Here is a 12989-nt window from a genome sequence, read left to right as displayed (position 1 = left end):
GAGAGAGGCTGAGACACAGGAAGCAGTGACACAAAAACATGTAATTGATGCAGATGCCCAGTATCAGCAGTTTTTTAAAAAAATACATTTATGTATATATGTATGTGTGTATGTATTTATGGCTACATCGGGTGTTCATTGCTGTGCACGGGCTTTCTCCAGTTGTGGCGAGCAGGGGCTACTCTTCGTCGTGGTGCCGACTTCTCATTGCGGTGGCTTCTCTTGTTGTGGAGCACGGGCTCTAGGCGCGCGGGCTTCAGTAGTTGTGGCTCGCGGGCTGTAGAGCGCAGGCTCAGTAGTTGTGGCTCACGGGCTTAGTTGCTCCGCGGCATGTGGGATCTTCCCGGACCAGGGCTCGAACCTGTGTCCCCTGCACTGGCAGGTGGATTCTTTTTTTTTTTTTTTTTTTTTAATTTATTTATTTATGGCTGTGTTGGGTCTTCGTTTCTGTGCGAGGGCTTTCTCTAGTTGCGGCAAGCGGGGGCCACTCTTTATCGCAGTGCGCGGGCCTCTCACTATCGCGGCCTCTTGTTGCGGAGCACAGGCTCCAGACGCGCAGCCTCAGTAGTTGTGGCTCACGGGCCTAGTTGCTCCGCGGCATGTGGGATCTTCCAGGACCAGGGATTGAACCTGTGTCCCCTGCATCGGCAGGCAGACTCTCAGCCACTGTGCCACCAGGGAAGCCCTGGCAGGTGGATTCTTAACCACTGCGCCACCAGGAAAGCCCTTAGCACAGTTTTTGTATCCCTACTTCAGAGTAGAAATTGGTCCCCTTGATGAAGGCTGCTGTTGACCAAGATGACTACAGATATGCAAAGGTGTGGATGGATAGACAAGGGTGAGGAGTAGGAAAAGTGCAGACGGAGAGTGGGGAGTGGAGGGCACGGATGACCACAAAGTGACCCTGCCCAAGGCCCTCAACACCCAGGATTTTATTTTATTTTTATTTATTTATTTTTTTTGCGGTACGCCAGCCTCTCACTGTTGTGGCCTCTCCCGCTGCGGAGCACAGGCTCCGGACGCTCAGGCTCAGCGGCCATGGCTCACGGGCCCAGCCGCTCTGCGGCGTGTGTTATCTTCCCAGACCGGGGCTCGAACCCGTGTCCCCCGCATCGGCAGGTGGACTCTCAACCACTGTGCCACCAGGGAAGCCCAACACCCAGGATTTTTAAAAGCTGTTTGTTTGTTTTATCTATGGATCTATATGCTTCCCTCTATTTCTTCTAACTCTTCAACAAGACAGACCTTTCCCATCTCCCTCTGTCCAGATCTATGGCCATCACAAAGCACAGTTCTCAGACAACGAGCAGGACACGGGGATGCCCAAGACGATGGACTCCAGTGCTTCCATGGACAACACGGAAGAGGATCACTATTCTAAATGTCAAGGTGATGGGGACCGGGGGATAAAGGAATGTGCAATGCAAGGAGGTACAGGGATTAGGACACTAGCTCAGAAGACGTGCTGCATATTTCTGGCTCGCCATCCCCACACGCACACCAAAGCCCTCCTCCAGGTATTAAGGAGAAGACATGGCTCCCATGTCCTTCTCACTCTGCCTTCCTGCTATCCCTTCCACTCAGCCCCAAGAAACTAGGGTTTAGAAAGGAATCAAGTAGCCAATGGGGAATTGGACTTTGGTGCCTTCTGAAGGGCAGAGCAGTGAGAAGAAACTCAGGGAATGAGACATAGAGACAAGACCCCGAGGGCCCTGCACGTCCCGTCCTCAGCCACACACACACAGTAGTGACTGGTTACCTGCTCCCCTTTACTTTCTTTTCCTAGGTTGTATCCACCGTCTGGGACTCGTGATGAGAAGAAAATTAGGGGAAGACTGGATCTTTCTGCTGCTTCTGGGGCTGCTTATGGCTCTGGTTAGCTGGTGCATGGATTATGTCAGTGCCAAAACCCTTCAGGGTAGGTTTAACCTGGCCCTTTGCCCTCAGCCCTCCCCATACTGCAGTTGTTCTAGAGTTTCGACCTAGGGTAAGCTGGGGGGGCTTTGGGAGGAGGATGGGGCACAGAGGAGATCAGGTGTAGCTCTGGCCCAGGATGAGACCAGACCCAGACCCAGATCCATTTTTTCTGCCCCTCCCACCTGCTACCAGCCAAGCTGTGGGGACCCCTCTCACAGGGTGACCAACTTGTCCTAGCTCTCCTAGGACTTTTCAGTTCAGGCAACTGGAAACACCTGGAGTCCCAGGAGCCCCTCAGTGCCAGGTTAACCGGGGTGGTTGGGTGAGCCACAGCCTCCAATGACGTGCCCACAGAGTGTGGTTTGCTGCACTGGCGCCCACTTGACCTCCTACAAGTGGTGGGAACTTGAACGGGTCACGTCTCATCCCCCAGCTTAGACCCCCCCCACTGTGTCAAATGAGAACAGTGCCATCTCTGAGGTCAAACGGGACAGCCATGGCGGGAGCACGCTCCTAGCACGCTGTTCCATGCCGCGAGTGTGGGACGGCAGCGACATGCCATCCACATAGGACTAAGCCCAGACGCCTGTCTCTGCAGCCTACAAGTGGACCTACTACCAGATGCAGCCCAACCTGCCTCTGCAGTTCCTGGTCTGGGTCAGCTTCCCACTCATCCTCATCCTCTTCAGTGCCCTCTTCTGCCACCTCATCTCTCCCCAGGCTGTCGGTGAGAACTTCCCCATCATGCCATCAACATAATCCAGCAGAATCTCATTGGCCTGTAGACCTCGCGCTCCCCTCCCTCCCTCCCCCACCCCCCTGACAGTCCTTTTGCCGCTTTGCTACTGTCCTCCCCCCATAGACCTCTCGCCCCACCCCCATGTCCACTATCTGGATGTCCGTCTACCTTTAACCTCCAGCTTGAACCTGCACACAATCGTTTTTTTAAAAACCCTTTTAGGCTCTGGAATCCCTGAAATGAAGACAATACTTCGCGGGGTTGTCCTGAAGGAATATCTCACCCTCAAGGCCTTCGTGGCCAAGGTTGTGGCCCTGACTGCGGGGCTGGGCAGTGGCATCCCTGTGGGGAAAGAGGTAGGACTCCAGTTACTGTGGGGTGAGCTAGGCAGGTCCTCAGGCAGAGGGCGGCACTGAGTCTAGAGGGAGCTCCGGGGGCAGCCGTGGACCATGGGGATTCCGGAGGAGAGATACATGGGAAGGTCCTCATCAGCGCTGGGAGCACCTTAGAGCAGAATCTCGCATCCTGGGCACAGTGGGCATTTGGGGCTGAGTAAGTCTTGGTTCTGGGGGGCCGTCCCGTACATTGTAGGACGACTAGCAGCCTCCCTGGCCTCTACCCCCTACATGCCAGCAGCCGTCCTCTCCCCGCCCCCAACCCCCGCTGTGACAATCAGAATGTCTCCAGACATTGCCAAAGGTCCCCTGGGGGCAAAATCTCCCCCAGTTGAGAACCACTGCCTTAGAGACAATCCAGACACATTCTGTGAAAACTGAGACCTAAAAGAGGCTGTTTTTTTTCAAGGTTATGCTCCTGTACCTTCTCGCCCCCCCCCTGCAGCCAGAGTTATCTTTTCAAAATGGAATCAGGAATGTCTGCCCTCTGGTCAGGAACTTGAATGGCTTTCCATTCCTCTTCAAATGAGGTCCACACTTATTCCTGGGGCCTAGGGGGGCTGTGGGGATCAGGCTGCCCCTCCTCCCCCGAGCTTGAGTGACAGGCACTTCCTGCCACTCAACTGCTCGAGCCTGCCCCCGCCCCCCCCCGTGGGGCTCCTGCACTTGCTGTCCCCTCAGCCTGGAACATTCTCCTTCCCGGTGCCCAAGCGGCTCACGCCTCATTTCCATCAAGGCCTTACTCAGTTGTGACCTTCCCCATCCCACCCTCAGTTTTCCTGTCTCTCTCTCTCTCCTCTGACCCTCCCTCAATTTCTTCTTAGCCCCTAGCATTTCCTTTTTCTCCCTTTTTTTTTGAAACAAATGTATGTATGTATGTATGTATGTATTTATGGCTGCGTTGGGTCTTCGTTGCTGAGCGGGGGCTTTCTCTCGTGGCGAGCGGGGGACATCTTCTGAAATGATAATATGCTGGTGTATCACCCCCCTTCCTCCCTGGGATGAAGCTCTGCGAAGGCAGAACCTCTATCTTGCTCACGTCTGTATTTCCAGCCCCTGGTACAGTGCCTGGAGCAACCAATGTCTGTCCAAGAATGCCGCCAAGCCCCCCATCCGGCCCCCTGCCCCTGACCCCTCGTCCCCCTCCTCTCTCCCAGGGCCCTTTTGTCCACATTGCCAGCATCTGCGCCGCTGTCCTCAGCAAGTTCATGTCCGTGCTCTGTGGGGTGTACGAGGTAAGGCTGAGAAGGCAAAAGGAGCTGGGGCTGTGCGCGCTGGCGGGTGGGGCAGGGCTGCCTTGGCCGTGATGCTGAGCCGGGCACTGCGCTAACCCACGCTCCCTCGTCCCCACACACGTGGCGCCACCTGCCTACTGCAGCCACGCGATGCCGCTGTTTAGCCTGTACCCGTTCCTTGACGCCCCCCACCCCCACCCCGATCCCTGCCACCGCATCGGGGCTCGGCACGTGGTCCGCTCCTCAGCCGCCCGGGTGTCAGTTCCCCTCCGGTGCCACCCCGTCCCTTTGTTGTTTCTGCCCCTCCACCCCGTCTCGTGCGCGCTCCCCCGCCCTGGCCGCGAGCTTCTCTGTTGCAGACTGTGCCTGGGCAGCTTGATCTCCTGGTGTCGGCCTGCGCGGTGGGCGTGGGATGCTGCTTTGCAGCCCCTGTCGGAGGCAAGTCCCACTTCCTCCCTACCCCGGTGGCCCGAGGGGTTGGAGCGGTTGCCACAAGCTTTGGGGTGGAGAGGGGTGCTCGCGGAGGGACTGGTGGGTGGGCCTTCAGGGTGTGACCCTGGATCACAGGCCCTGGACTCCAGGCACCCGCGCTTTTTTTTTTTTTTTTACCAGGGAGCTGTCTGTTCTTTTGAGGCTGGTGGCTGTTTCTTGCCGGCCTTATTGGTGCTGTTTGTCTGAAGTCCTTTCCTGTCTCTCTTGCTATTGACACTTCTTGCCGTGATTGTCCCCATCTCCAGCGCCCCTCTGGTGACCATTGATTGGCTGACCTTCCTTCCATATATTTGCCTAACATTTATTTCATTTTCTATGTTTGACCTTGTGCTAGGAGATCACTTCCTGTTTGCCAAACTAACTTGAGTTTCTCTTGGCCTGGGATCGCAGGGGGGAGACAGGGCCACTGTGATTACCTGTGACTTAAGCCGCTCCTTCTTTATTCCCCACCCTTGCCTGTTGTCCTTTCCTCTTCTGCCCCCCTGCCCATCCTTCCCATCTGGCTCTTTGTCTGTGTCTCCCCCAGTAGCAGCCATACTATTACACTGACATGCTGACCGTGGGCTGTGCAGTAGGAGTCGGCTGTTGCTTTGGGACACCGCTTGGAGGCAAGTGATTTACCCCCGCCTGCGTCTGTCCACTTGCCTGGTCTTACTCCCAAAACAGTTTTCGCCAGCATCCCCAAGTTCCATTATGAGCAGTGAAAACAAGAGTAAAGCAAGAATAGCTTTTAGTGAGCATTTACTATGCGCGGGCAGTGTTCTAAGGACTTTACATCCCTTCCTGTCCAAAGCTGGATGAGATCTACATTAAGGAAGAGAGGGAGAGTTAGTGACTTGAGCAAGGTCATCCTGTTAATAAGTGGTAGAGCCAGGAAGGAAAACCGAGGCAGCCTTTATGGGTCCCGTACTTATATTAAAACCCGTCGTATTGTTGGATATTTTTGCTTTTCACTTATTACATCTTCTAACAGGGGACTCCTGTGGATGTTCCTCTTGGTTTTTTGCTCTTGAATAATTCATTTTTGTCATTGTTTTTAATTGAAGTATAATTGACACCTCTGTGTATTTTCTTCTCCAAGGGAAGACTTACCTTTGGTTGTATGTTGTTAATGACACAGAAGTTTAGGCGGACCTTACTTAGATTAATGGTCAGCTTTATTTTTATTTTTTGGCCGCGCTTTGGGGCATGCGGGATCTTAGTCCCCCGACCAGGGATCAAACCTGTGCCCCCTTCATTGGGAACGTGGAGTCTTAACCACTGGACCGCCAGGGAAGTCCCAATAATCAACTTTAAATGAGGACTACAGGTGGAAGTAAAGTGTCATTTTTCCTTGCCAGCAATTTAAGATTGAGTTTAGCTCTTTCTACTAATGTTAGACATAGGGTAACCTTTCAGATTATTTTCCTTGTCCTGAATAACTAACAAGTGGGCATGGTCAGAGAAAGCTGTTGTATCTGTTTATTTACTCATTGGTAACAGTTATAACCAGATTAACAGAGCAAGGATTATAAAGATCATTCATTGGATTCATTGGTGATAAAAAAGACACCATGTTGACAATCTGAGAAGCAAAACTGCAGGAAAGGCATATGCTTCTTAAACGCACCAGCTGTTAGAGGTGTCTTTCAATTATGAACACGTAATCAGTCCTTGCACAGAGGAGTCTTCAGGAAACTAAGATGACTTGGCTCAGGAACGATGTATGGATAAACGCGTACAGTTAATGAAAACGTACCATGCTCACTTGAACTGACACTGAACCAATGTCAGCGAACACGTCAGCTGGCATCCTGTTTGCACTTCTGTTGTCAGCTCTTGTCATTAAAGTCATAGTCATCAGCCAGTGAAGGGTCGTGTGTTTGAATTTCTGCACACATTAAATGCTCACACTTGCATTTATACCCGCTTTCACCTTTATTTGGTCTTTTGTCTTACAAATCCAGAAGGTCTGAAGAACGTTTTTAGAAAGGTAGCATTTTTTTTTTGTTTTTGTTTCTAATCAGATTCTTTTAAAGTGAAGAGAATATGAATTGTTTGCATAAAACTAGAATTTCTGGGGTGAATGAGGAAGGTTCTTCATGATCCCGTGTAGAGAACGGGAGAGGCAAATAGAAAAGTTACAGATAAAACGTGGCTCCTGAGAAAATGTGAAGCATTGAAAAGTCAAAATGCTGTTTTCAGGATGTTTGTAATAAGTGGCAAATATTAAATGAATTTGCAGATAACATTACTTGATTGCCTTTATTTTATGAACATAGACTAATTCTAAAATTAAAAAATTAGAATAATTTATTCACTATATGGTCAACTCTTAATTCCTTACACCGATGAAAGAAATTTGCTTCACTGTTTGGCTAAAATGGCAAATATGTTTTTGCTTCCATATGTGCCCTCTGCCGTGAGCCCTCTGGGCGCTGTGCTGGTTCCTGTGCTCTCAGGTACCCACGGCTGAAAGGGTGGACAGGAAGGCAAGCAGACCATCACACTTCACTCAAGAAGCGTCCCAGTGGCAGCCTGGGCAAAGTGCAAGGAAGATATTCTGGAGAGAGAGGAGACAGCATTGCAAAGTCAAGATGTAAGGGACTAAAATTAACATATATGTGCATTTCTAGAGGATACAGGGGAAGGAATGACAGGAAATGAGTCTGGATAGGTACCTGGGGGCTGAAGCCTGAAGGTCCTCCTAGGAAATGCACAAGAATGTCAATTTCATTCTCTAGGCTAGAATTAGCCCAAATGTGTTTTATGGAACAGAGTTCATGGTGTTAACAGACATAACCCTTAAACAGTGTTCCAAGATAAGATAAGTTGAAAAATACTGGGTTCAAAAGGTAGTTTTTTTGTTTTTGCGGTACGCGGGCCTCTCACTGTTGTGGCCTCTCCCGTTGCGGAGCACAGGCTCGGGACACGCAGGCTCAGCGGCCATGGCTCACGGGCCCAGCCGCTCCGCTGCATGTGGGATCTTCCTGGACTGGGAAACGAACCTGTGCCCCCTGCATCGGCAGGCGGACTCCCAACCACTGCGCCACCAGGGAAACCCCAAAGGGTAGTTTTTTAAACTGGAAGAGTTATCAGAACGTTTGATATGCTGACATGTATTGTGAATATCCCAAGTGTAGCATTTCCCACAGAATTCTTTTTGCAAGGACCTTCTTATGGAACTCATAGTATCTCATGGACCTGACTTTGGGGAACGCCGTCACAGGTGAAGGGGGGCCATGGAAGAATTTCAAATAAGGAAGTGACGTGGCCAACTCTGGCAAATCTGTGCAGGATAGAACTGGCCTGTGGATTAACAGGATTTATCCAAGATTAACAAGAAGACTATTGTCATAGTCCTGATGCTAGATAATGAGAGACTGAACTGGGCAGAGGCAGAAGAGACAGAGAACAGGATGATATATATGGGTGATAGAAAATAAAATCGATGGGACCTGGTGGCTGATTTATGTGAGGATGTGAAAGGTAAGAAAGGAGGAGGAATCTACACTAACTTCCAATTTTACAACGAGGGAAATGGCGTGGATAGTGATGCTGCAAGCAAGATAGGGAATATAGGGGGCTTCCCTGGTGGCGCAGTGGTTGAGAGTCCGCCTGCCGATGCAGGGGACGCGGGTTCGAGCCCCGGTCCGGGAAGATCCCACATGCCGCGTAGCGGCTGGGCCTGTGAGCCATGGCCGCTGAGCCTGCGCGTCCGGAGCCTGTACTCCGCAACGGGAGAGGCCACAACAGTGAGAGGCCCGCGTACCGCAAAAAAAAAAAAAAAAGATAGGGAATATAGGAAGTGAAACAGGTCTGGGGGAGCTGATACATTTCACTTTGAATACGTTGCATTTGAAGTTCCTGTGGCGTCTCCAAGTGATACCAAATAGGCAGCTGGCTTGGTGAGTCTGAGGTTCAGGAACTGAGCTGAAAGCATTGCTTTGTTAACCAGTAGGTTAGCATGGAGGTGGTAGTTGAAGCCATGGGCATGAATGAAATTGAGAAAGTGTGTCTATGAGTAGCAGTTGTTGGAGACCAAGGACAAGGCGCTGGCTGGGCAGAGGCAAAGGCGCCAGGGAGAAGGCAGAGAGGAGCCTTCAGGGTGGGAAAGAGAGCAATATTACAGAACCTAGGAGACCAGAGAGTTTCCAAATGCTGTTTGTGTTTTTAATGCTTTGTTTCCTCTTAGCAGCACATTTTCTGTCTGGCTCAGGCGAATATGAAAATGAGCTCTCGTTCCGAAGTACACAGTGACAGACTGTTAGAGAAGGTGTCCCAGAACCACATCGCAGGAAAGAAAACCTAGCCTAGGATTTCAAAAACTGGTCGTAAACCATTCATGAGTCGGATAGTTTACATCCGACAAATCAAAGCCGACTTTGGTTTTGTTACTGGTAAAGAAAAGGAGAGGGGCTTTCCTGGTGGCGCAGTGGTTGGGAGTCCGCCTGCCGAGGCAGGGGACGCGGGTTCGTGCCCCGGTCCGGGAGGATCCCACATGCCGCGGAGCGGCTGGGCCCGTGAGCCATGGCCGCTGCGCCTGCGCGTCCGGAGCCTGTGCTCCGCAACGGGAGAGGCCACAGCAGTGAGAGGCCCGCGTACCGCAAAAAAAAATAAATAAATAAAAAAAGAAAAGGAGAGACTTGCTCTACCTGACTCCCCACTGTGTCAAGTCCTTTTAGGCCAAGGAAACAGCTGCCTTACCGGCTAAGATTTGGGGAGCAGGCACAAGAGGTGGTTAGCAAAGCTCTGTCCCCCAGACCCCCTGCTTTCTGAAATGCCCCCCGTCTATTCTCTTCTGCTCTCTTTCTTCCTTCCCCGTCCCCCTCTCCCCTCTCCTTTCTGTGCATCCGTAGAACAGGCCCCGAGCCCTGATTATGTACCAGGCACTGTGTTAGGCGTTGGGTTCCAAGGAACTTTCAATCCTGGGGGAACTCAGAGATGTAAATAAATAACTATACCTGAAAGTGCTAAGTGCTCTGATAGTCCAGAATTCCGAGAGAACAAGGGAAGGGAAGGACTGTTTTTACCCGCGGAGGGGGATCGGGGATACCTTCCCAGAGAAGGCGCCGTTGAGCTAACCGTGAGGAATCCCCTGTCCAAATGCAGCAGCTCTTCCACGAGGAAGTAACCACACTCCCTTGGCATAAATGACTTCCTGTCATCGCTGACTGTCACCTACGGAGGAGAGGGCTGGGGGGCTTGGGCTGGCCAGCAGCCGTTCTCGCAGAGAGCAAGGGGAGACGAACCTTATCTAGTTCACGGGCTTTCCTAGGTCTGGGCCTCTTCTCCATTCATCTAATTATGGGCTGTATTTCCTTGTTTTCCTTCTTCATTTCCGATAAAAATGAGGCTTAGCCAGGTGTTAGGTAATTCTCTTGTAAGTTTTTTCTTTGCATCTAATCACAGTCTATTCCCTGATTCTTGGTATGTTTAAAGACTATTTTCTTTGCATCTTTTTTTTTCCTGTATTTATTTTTGGCTGCTTTGTGTCTTCGTTGCTGCACGCGGGCTTTCTCTAGTTGCGGCGAGCAGGGGCTACTCTTCATTGCAGTGTGCGGGTTTCTCATTGTGGTGGCTTCTCTTGTTGCGGAGCATGGGCTCTAGGCCCGCGGGCTTCAGTAGTTGTGGCATGTGGACTCAGTAGTTGTGGCTCATGGGCTGTAGAGCACAGGCTCAGTAGTTGTGGCGCACGGGCTTCGTTGCTTCACGGCATGTGGGATCTTCCTGGACCAGGGCTCGAACCTGTGTCCCCTGCATTGGCAGGCGGATTCTTAACCACTGTGCCACCAGGGAAGCCCTCTTTGCATGTTTTAAGTCTATCTTTTATACCCTTATTAGCTTCCTTACTTTGTCTCCACCAACTCTTGCTATTTTTCTATCTATTTACCTTCTCATTTGTGTTCCAGCAACTGCTCTCAGAAACAGTACAACTTAGGACTCTTAATTAGGTTTCCTTCTACCTCACCCACCTTTCTTTTTAAAAAAAAAAAAAAAAATTATTTATTTGGTTGCATCAGGTCTTAGTTGCGGCCCACGAACTCTTAGTTGCGGCACGTACGTGGGATCTAGTTCCCTGACCAGGGATCATCACCCACCTTTCTTAAGCATAATTGTTTATAGCTTCTTCTGGCCTCTTGGTTTTCCCCCTGGATTTGGTCCTTTTCAGTCAGGTTTTTAATATTAATTTTTTTAAAAATGTGGATGAATCCTCCTTCCTTTCTTGCAATATTGAGTATTGTCAGCTCTCACAAAGCCCTTTCCTATTCATTTTTCTCATTTCTTCCCTAAAAGTTGCATGGTACGTGGTGCATGGGAGAAGGGAGGAGAGATTGAGGGGGGTGTTAAGGAGAGTCCCTGTAAATCTTAAGCTCTGCTTGGCACTCCGGTGAGCACCTGCTCTGGAAGCTTTCTCTTCTGTAACTTTTCTTGCAGAAATTTTTCAAATCCCTGTGGATACCAGACAACTGTGAATCCCACCCAACCTTGCTTTCTAAGGGATGGAAAGGGCACGACCACCTGACCCTCAGGTTTCGTGGGTTAAACCCCCTCCTTTCCCATCCTCTCTGTATCTTGTTGAACCACATCCCTGGCCTGCAGAAAACTGCTAGCATGAGCAGGTGTATGGTTTAGAGCATAGCGCAGTCTAAGAGATCATCACTTCCCAGTTCTGCTCCCCCTGTCATTGAAGTTTCAGCAAAAGCTCCTTGGGTCCACGGGGTGGGAGTGCGGGAGAGAGCCTCGCACTTTTGTCTGCACCTGACCCTACTTCCTGGCCCCTACAGGAGTGCTGTTTAGCATCGAGGTCACCTCTACCTACTTCGCCGTGAGGAACTACTGGCGAGGATTCTTTGCAGCCACGTTCAGCGCCTTTGTTTTCCGAGTGCTAGCCGTGTGGAACAAGGATGCTGGTAACAGGGGAGCCCTGGGGTGGAGGTGGTGTGAAATAGGGAGGCTGGTAATGGGGCGTGGAGGGAAGTTCTGTGGGGCAGTGCAGAAAAAGAGTGGATGGCATCATCTGGGAAGTGAGACCAAGGCCCAAGCGTATATATAGGGCAAGGATACAGGTCATGGAATAGGGGAGAGTGTCTCAGCCAGGAGTGTTAGAAAAAGGAAATCAAATAGAAGAGGAGACATTGGGATGGGAGGAAGCTTTAATCCTTAAAACCTATGACCCTGGTTCCTTCTCGGTGCGTTTCTGTGATGCTCCCACCATAATCCTTGGCCTTTCCATCCTATAGTCACCATCACAGCTCTCTTCAGAACCAATTTCCGAATGGATTTCCCCTTTGACCTGCAGGAGCTCCCAGCCTTTGCAGCCATCGGGTCAGTGGGTTTGTCTGCTCGGAGGACAGTGGGGAACCAGGGCTGGGGCGTGGCTTTGCACTGGAAGGGACCCAAGTCGGGAAGGTGGGGTTGGTGTGGGTGAAGTGTAAACCGTTGGGGGGAGGTGGGTAGAAAGGGAAGGTGTGTGCCTGGTATTTGTTTCCCTGCGGTAGCCGGGTCCGAGGGATGACGGTATCATTTCTGCATAACCTACACCCTCAGGATTTGCTGTGGTTTCCTGGGAGCTGTATTTGTGTACCTGCATCGCCAAGTCATGCTCGGTGTCCGAAAGCACAAGGCCCTCAGCCAGTTTCTGGCGAAGCAGTGAGTCACCGCCCGTCTTCTGCCCTACCTGTTTACCTTGTGCTTTCTCCAAGAGTTCCTCCCTTTTAATCTTTGTGGAAGGCGTTAAATGCCTTCAGGTGGCTTGTGATAAAATATAGAAGCCCTGATACTGTACAAGGATGAATGGTGTAGTTTCCCCTTTAAAGATTGCTTGTTGGTGGAGAGAATTCTCTGTCTAATGGCCTGAGACTACAGTAGACTCCAGTTTTACTGTAGTAGACGACAGTAAAACTTTGGCTTACCAGAGTCCAGAGAGTTGTCCACTATGGCCTGACTAAATTAGGGTGAGGATTAATTGTTTCTTTTTCAGCCGCCTGCTCTATCCTGGAATTGTTACCTTTGTCATCGCCTCCTTCACCTTCCCACCAGGAATGGGACAATTCATGGCTGGAGAGGTCAGCTCCAAGGGTGACCTCTGAGGGTGGGAGTCAGGTCACTGAGCACATGACTGGGACAAAGCCAGGACAGGGCCACATGGAAAGGAGGAAAGAGCACAGGTGTCCCTCAGGCTTCTGAGCATATGTGCTTTTGCCCAAGGATAGACTCTCTCCCTGAGAA

General features: G+C 50.9%; 1 protein-coding gene across 1 annotated transcript in view; it reads left to right on the top strand.

Annotated features, from left to right (window-relative positions):
* CLCN1 (chloride voltage-gated channel 1) overlaps positions 1–12989 on the top strand; it is a 33662-nt gene that overhangs the window by 2399 nt on the left and 18274 nt on the right. Inside the window, exons 2-11 of the mRNA XM_070046294.1 lie at positions 1269–1389; positions 1787–1918; positions 2516–2644; positions 2879–3012; positions 4209–4286; positions 5308–5386; positions 11546–11671; positions 12002–12086; positions 12309–12410; positions 12742–12826. Coding sequence (XP_069902395.1) covers positions 1269–1389; positions 1787–1918; positions 2516–2644; positions 2879–3012; positions 4209–4286; positions 5308–5386; positions 11546–11671; positions 12002–12086; positions 12309–12410; positions 12742–12826 — 1071 coding nt within the window. The remainder of the gene's footprint in view (positions 1–1268; positions 1390–1786; positions 1919–2515; positions 2645–2878; positions 3013–4208; positions 4287–5307; positions 5387–11545; positions 11672–12001; positions 12087–12308; positions 12411–12741; positions 12827–12989) is intronic.

Source organism: Globicephala melas, chromosome 9 (assembly GCF_963455315.2).
Source record: "Globicephala melas chromosome 9, mGloMel1.2, whole genome shotgun sequence".
NCBI classification, from domain to species: Eukaryota; Metazoa; Chordata; class Mammalia; order Artiodactyla; family Delphinidae; genus Globicephala; species Globicephala melas.
The sequence above is the reverse complement of the archived record's forward strand: the minus strand, read 5'-3'. Positions and strand labels throughout refer to the sequence as shown.